This window comes from Atta cephalotes (genome assembly GCF_000143395.1).
Source record: "Atta cephalotes unplaced genomic scaffold scaffold00031, whole genome shotgun sequence".
Classification (NCBI taxonomy): domain Eukaryota; kingdom Metazoa; phylum Arthropoda; class Insecta; order Hymenoptera; family Formicidae; genus Atta; species Atta cephalotes.
The window spans coordinates 1,708,769-1,715,441 of NW_012130095.1; the positions used below are offsets into that span (position 1 = coordinate 1,708,769).

The 6,673-nt window shown below is 31.6% G+C and overlaps 1 protein-coding gene across 1 annotated transcript; it reads right to left on the reverse strand.

The window, feature by feature from the left end:
- Nucleotides 1-587: 587 nt before the first annotated feature.
- LOC105620961 (pre-rRNA processing protein FTSJ3) lies at nucleotides 588-3,999 on the reverse strand. Its single transcript, XM_012202435.1, is given in 7 exon segments — nucleotides 588-846; nucleotides 920-1,286; nucleotides 1,289-1,300; nucleotides 1,780-2,196; nucleotides 2,341-3,265; nucleotides 3,336-3,799; nucleotides 3,933-3,999. Coding segments are annotated over 7 exon segments (2,511 nt in total).
- Nucleotides 4,000-6,673: the final 2,674 nt, after the last annotated feature.

Sequence of the window (6,673 nt, forward strand, 5' to 3'; positions counted from 1 at the left end):
CTTCATGCGTTAAAATGCAATTTAGAACTTGCGACTCTTATAACTATGTGTTCTGTCATTTCATTGTCAGAAGAGTCTCGGATTATTTCTGTATCTACATCGACATTATGCACAAAACAGAATTGCCCAAAATAAAGCAAGGACAAGTTCGACTAATCTCGTACAACGTGAATAAGATCATATTCCACTACTATTTATTAACACAGTAGATTCTGCGTCGGTTGACTGGCGGACAGAATTGGACTGGTCTATGTGTAAACAATATCTAAGTGTAGGCTTCGTTATTTATCTCTTTACCAGTAACTCAATACACATTCTCTGCATCAATATATATATATATATATATTTATTTATTTAAACTTCTCCAATTTATAAAAGCAGGAACATAGAATAATTTAGAATGAGAAGAAATTCAAAATTCTTAAATGTGTATTACAATATATAAAAACGATATTTATTTACATATCTTATAACTTATCTGATATAAGATGTGTATACTTATATATCTTATATCTTGAATTATGCAAACAAATGTATGGTATAGTTTTCATGAATTAACAATGTTTTATAACGTGAAAATGAAGAAATTATTTACTTTTCCTCTTCATATTTTTAGGCTGTACCCTTAGTTTTTTGCCTCGATTATTGCCTCGCGTTTTCTTTCCACGTCCCTTAGTTTTTTCCTTCGCTTTTGCCGCGCGTAAATCTTTCTTCATCCTCGGATCGACTACTTTATATCGACCTTTCACACCAGGAGGCCGAACGGCTCGCTTTTGCGTGGTATGTTTCTTTGCTACGATATATGTAACTTCCTTTTTTGGTTCCTGACGAGCTTTCTTGTACAACCTTAAATCAAATAAAAAGTTAGAATAGATATATTCATCATCAAATTAGACGTTCTATAAAAAATCGTACTTACGCTTTAACTTGTCTGGCTTTCTCTCTGTCACTGATATCTACATTATCCATCAATGCTTCTACCTTCTTCTTGGCCTTCTCAAGTTTACGAATTGCACGTTTCTTTTTTCTTGCTTTAGCTTCCATTACTTTCTTAATGGGTCTTACATTCAAGTCCTCCATTCTCTTTTTATAGTCATCGGCAAGTTCTTTAGGTACAGGCACTTCTTTTTTCATATGCTTTTCTTCATCCTTTACAAACCAATCGGGTAATTTCTCATCGTTAAACGCATATCTATTCCAAGCCGAATCAATCAAATCTTTTCGAGATTTTTTACTTTGAATCAGCAATGATCCGAGTGCTAAATTTTCGGGAGTTAGTTTTTTTTCTTCGACTTTTTATCTGATTAATCATGAATAAACATATATATTAATAATAATAAATAATTATATAACTAGTTACGAGTAATTATTAATTAGCTCAAAATATGTACACTGTAAAATATGTACAAGAAAAAAATTGTTCATTTGACTTAATTGTTTAATTGACTAAATTAATAATTGTCTTTCTTCTTCTTTTTGAAGAATGTATGTATTTTAAATCAACATTACTTTTAAATAAGGCTTAAAACTCTTTTTTTTAAAAGTCGAGAGAGAGGGAGAGGAGAAAAAAAGTTTCAAGTTTCGCTTAAAATAAAAATAAGTTGGCCTAAGTCAAATATAATATGTTTGACTTAAATATATTTTTCACCGAAAGAATTAAAGATAAACTAAATTATAGTTACATATAATTAATAAACTATAACTATATACTATAATTATAAATTAATTTGGTCAAATGAACAATTTTTTATCAGTGTAACCAAACAAAAACTTCTTTACCTGTTTCTTGCGGCACTATCTCAAAACCATTTTTTCCACCGATTTTTTTCAATTTTTTGTTAGGTGCCATCATTTCTTCCACATCATAGTCTGAATTAGTATCATCATTTTCACTGATTTTGCGTTTTCGTTTCTTTTCTTCATCTACTTTTATTTGCATTTTCTTCTCTTCTCCGAGGACATGTCCACCTTTCTTCTTGTACTGTTCTATCATTTTATCTAACTCATAATCTGCATCGTCTTCATTTTCTAAATTTTTAAATACATCTTTTTCAAACCAGAGTGCTGCTTTATGCGCTCTTTTGGTTTCTTTATCCCGAAAATCTAAATCAGTTAACAACGGATTGCTTTCAAGATCTGTAAATTGTTGTTTTTTCTGGTATTTATTAGTAGTATCGTCCTCTGATTCGTCCAAACCTATATTGTAATAATAATTTTATATATAGCTTTTGTTACAAATTCGAAAAATAAATAAAAAACAAGATATAAATCTTTCAATTAAAAGAGAAGGTTATTTCAATAATAACATTGACATTAACGTTAATATTTTATATGTAATACCTAATCCAGATTTTTCGCTTTCATCGTCTGATGCATCGGTATCGCTTTCTTCGCTCTCTTCTGATTTATAATACAAGTTCTTGCTGTCCAAATGACCTATATCTTTCTCATAATAAATCGTTTTTGGTTTGACTTCCTCATCCGAGTCCACATCACTCTCTGCTAAGATGTCAGGTATTTGATCTGTTACTTGCTCTAATTGTTGATAAGTTTGAATCTGGTTTAAATTAAACAAATCATCTCTTTCCAATTTAGGTCCCTCGTCGCTCTTATGAATCATTTTCAAATTGAGACGTTCGTTCAACTTCTGTCTGTCTTTATTAGCTTTCTTTTTCTTGCGTTTTAATTCTCTAGCTTCTGCTTCCTGGAGCTCAGCAATCTGTTTTTGAATTGCCTCATCTTCCAAATCCTCCTGTTCTTCGAGATTAATGGTTGTAGGTGTAACAGTAATTTCATCTTTAGTTACGTTCTTCTCTCCATTTGTTTCAGTTTGTGTCTTTTTTAATGCTTTCCACCAACTAAGTAGAAGTTTCAAATCTTTTCGCCCAAGCACTTTAATATCTTTACAACACTCCCTAATTTCTTTAGTTGTTTTGTCATGCTTATCAATAATTTCATCATCTATCACTATTTCGGAAGCATTCTGCAAAGCTGCTACTGCATCCTCACAGGCAATAAATTCTTTTGCAGATATTTTATGATATAATGTGTAATCGTTCTCACGATATCCTTCTGCTTTAGCTTTCTTTTGCTTTTCTGGATAAAGAACATTTAATTTATTTATAGTTTCTATTTGTAATTCAGAAAAGACATGCTTCGGATCAAAGAACTTGGGATCTAATTTATCAGGAGCAATATAATATTGACAAACTACAAAAATTTCTGCAGATTCACTACGTGACGCTTGAGGTTTAGTAGCATGTACCTACAATTAAATTTATAGTGATAAAATGGTAGGCAATAATTAGTAAATATTCCTTAATTGATATTAATACCTTTTTAAACAATTGTTTTAACACCCAAATCAATGGATTATAATCTTTAGATCGAAATACTTTTGTTATAAACCAACCGCCAGCTTTTAAAAATTGAGTAGCTAATTTAAGAGCTGATAACGTCAAAACAGCTTGTTGATATGCATCATGAAGCCAACTTTTTCCTACATTGGGAGCACCATCGTTTAAAACAACATCTGCCTTCCATGTTTTTAATTCACGTGAAATAGCAACTCTACATTTATCTGTCGTGATATCTTCCACAAGACTGAGACATCCCGGAATAGGCTTTATTGGGAATAAATCTACACCAATAACTATTGATGATATTGACATATTTTGCCTAGCAACTTGCATCCAACCGCCAGGTGCAGCACATAAATCGATACATACTCTGGACTTTTGAAGAAATTCAAATTTTCGATTTAATTGAATTAATTTGAAAGCAGCACGCGATCTGTAACCTGAATAAAATATAAAAGTTTAGTAATTACGATTATATGATTAATTAATAAACGTTTAATTAAAATATTACTACATTTGACGATAATACAGCTTTCAACTTAATAATTCATATGGACAAATAATATTACTTACCCGTTTCTTTAGCTAATTGATAGTATTTATCTTTCCTCTGCTTTCCAATCTTCGATTTTTTCCCCATTTTAAAAAGTATTAATTCTTTATATAAATACACATGTAATTGCTCGTAATTAGGAATCTATATAACGTGGTCGTTTCAATCTTATGTTCATCATACAGGTTAGAAACGTAATAGGTCTGTTCGTGTTCTTTGTACTTTTTGCACTCAGCCATTGACCAGATACTATTAAAGACGGTCAACGTTTATGGAAATTCGCGTGTTTGTTAAAATTTAAGTGATCAAGAAATTAATAATACGGTATTAATTTCATGATTTATTAATTTCGTAAACATGTGCACATGTTTAAAACTTAATAATACTCGATTTTTATTTAAAATTGTAATTTTAAATAAATTATCATCCGAGTTTGATTCAATACAGATGATAACTGCAGAGAAAAAATTGTAATTTATCGGCAAGATATAATAGTGATTTCGGCTGGAATGCACTAGTGTGCACTGGTGCACATATAAAGACCGTTGTACAATGAAATAGCGATTTCGGCTGGAATGCATTAGTGCACATAAAACAATGTGTCATACACAATTGCCGTAAAAATGTATTAAAAACAGATTAAATCGTACAATCTCCAATACATTAATATACTGTTAATAAAACATGTATTTAATAATTTTTATTTCATTTTTGCATTCATAGTGATTTCGGCTGAGATGCCCCAACTGCACATTTCGGGTGGCAGTGCAACTGTGCGATCGGCTGGTTGAATGGTGCAATTCCTTGCCAGTGTCGCATGTTCGTACGAACTTGATATGGACCGCACAAGTGTACACAAAGTGACTCCAACAAATTTGTTGGAGCCAGTTAGTGTAATTGTTGGACTTGGTGCTTTCATGAGACACTGAAAAGCAGCGTGTGATCACGTGGTATTAATTTTATCGCTAGTGTCTGATTTGCCATTTACTTAATTCTACAAATGCTTCGAAACTTTTACTTGACCAATTGGAAGAAAGAATTTTACCTGACCAATCAAAAAATGCTTCGAAACATTCGTAGCAGCAAGTGAACTGTAGCCAGACATAGCCTTCATTTGAAAATTGATATCCAATCTATAGCCAATTTTGATTTTATGAGTGATTTATATGTACTCATGGAATTTTTAATCATCGTCATCAAGTGACGATGACGAATTAATATTGACAGAACATAAAAAAAGACAGAGCGAAAATAAAAAATTACATTGAAGAAGTCGTGCGAAAAATGTCCAATGAAACAATGAGTTTTGCAGGTTACATTAAAACTATAGTAATATATTGTTAATTTATTATTTAATATTTATGTTTTTATTATGTATTTACATTATACTTACTCGTACTACTCGAAAAGGAAGCCAAAAAATCGCAATAAAATCGGTAAAAACGTGGCTATTTGTATCCTAAAAAAGCACAAAGAAGAAAGTGAAAATTAGAGAGTGGCAAACTGCATCATGTAACTCTTTTGATTGGGTATGGGCATCAAAGTTCCAAAAGCAGGTAAAGATTGGAGAAAACTGGTCACCCCGTGACGTCCTGATTGGACGTGGTGCAATCACGTGATGCAATTTGTCACTCTTTCCCTTTCTAGTGAAAATCAGTCATCTCAAACCGGATAGATTTCTTGAAAATCGCGAATAACGCAAACAGGCGAAATTGATAAAACTATTCTTCAAATACTGGACGCTGCGACCATGATAGAGGTCGCACGCGACCAGTATTATAGATCGATAATAAGGTTCATATTTCGTGTTCGCCTGACGAACATACATTGCCGCGGTAGTATTAATAGTGTACAACAGTCTTGATATGCACCAGTGCACATTGGTGTTTCCAGCCGAAATTACTATTAGTTCGTATAATCGTGTTACATTCACAAACTGTGGATCAGAAATATTTATCTTGCATGCGCGTGATGTTTATTTCACTTATGTCCATTTTCACCGATGTAGATTAATTTTATTCTCAGTTCAATTTACTCTTCGTCTTTTTCTAAAGAGAGTTAGAAAAAGAGAGAGAGTAAGTTAAACCGAGATTAAAGTTAATCTATTGGTCGAAACGGACATTAATGCCCATTTTTCTAGTTTTAAAAATCAGAAAAAAACAGAACCCAGCAAATGAGAATGGATTAAAATGGATTGAAATTTTTTCTATTCGAATGCGTATTTTAAATAGCAAATACTTTTTTTTGGATTTAATTGAATTCAATTGGTTTCAATTAGGTGCAATTGGATTGAAAAACTGCATTTCCTATTCAAAATTTTGAATTGAACAGTATTCACAATGCACTGAAAAAGCTAATATTATTTTTAGATTGAAAGGTATAGAGATATGCTCCATGCAATTCCTACAAATGAATAAAAATGCATTCAAGATTGAAAAGCATCCATTTTAAAATTCGTGAATCAATATTTTTGAAAAACTGAATCCATTTCAATTCATTTCAATCCATTCTCATTTGCTGAGAATTTAGCAAAAACGAATTATAGAGGCCTTCCGCCAACTTTATCGGCGGTCCTCTTTTCTTTGTAATACATAAAACAAACAAAGTACTAATAAATTTAGTAGCCCGTTATTGTAGCCCAACAAACGAGAATGGAAATGAATTGAAATGGATTCTGATTTTCAGAAATATTGATTCACGAATATTAAAATGAATACTTTTCAATTCTGAATGCATTTTTATTCATTTATAGGAATTGCAT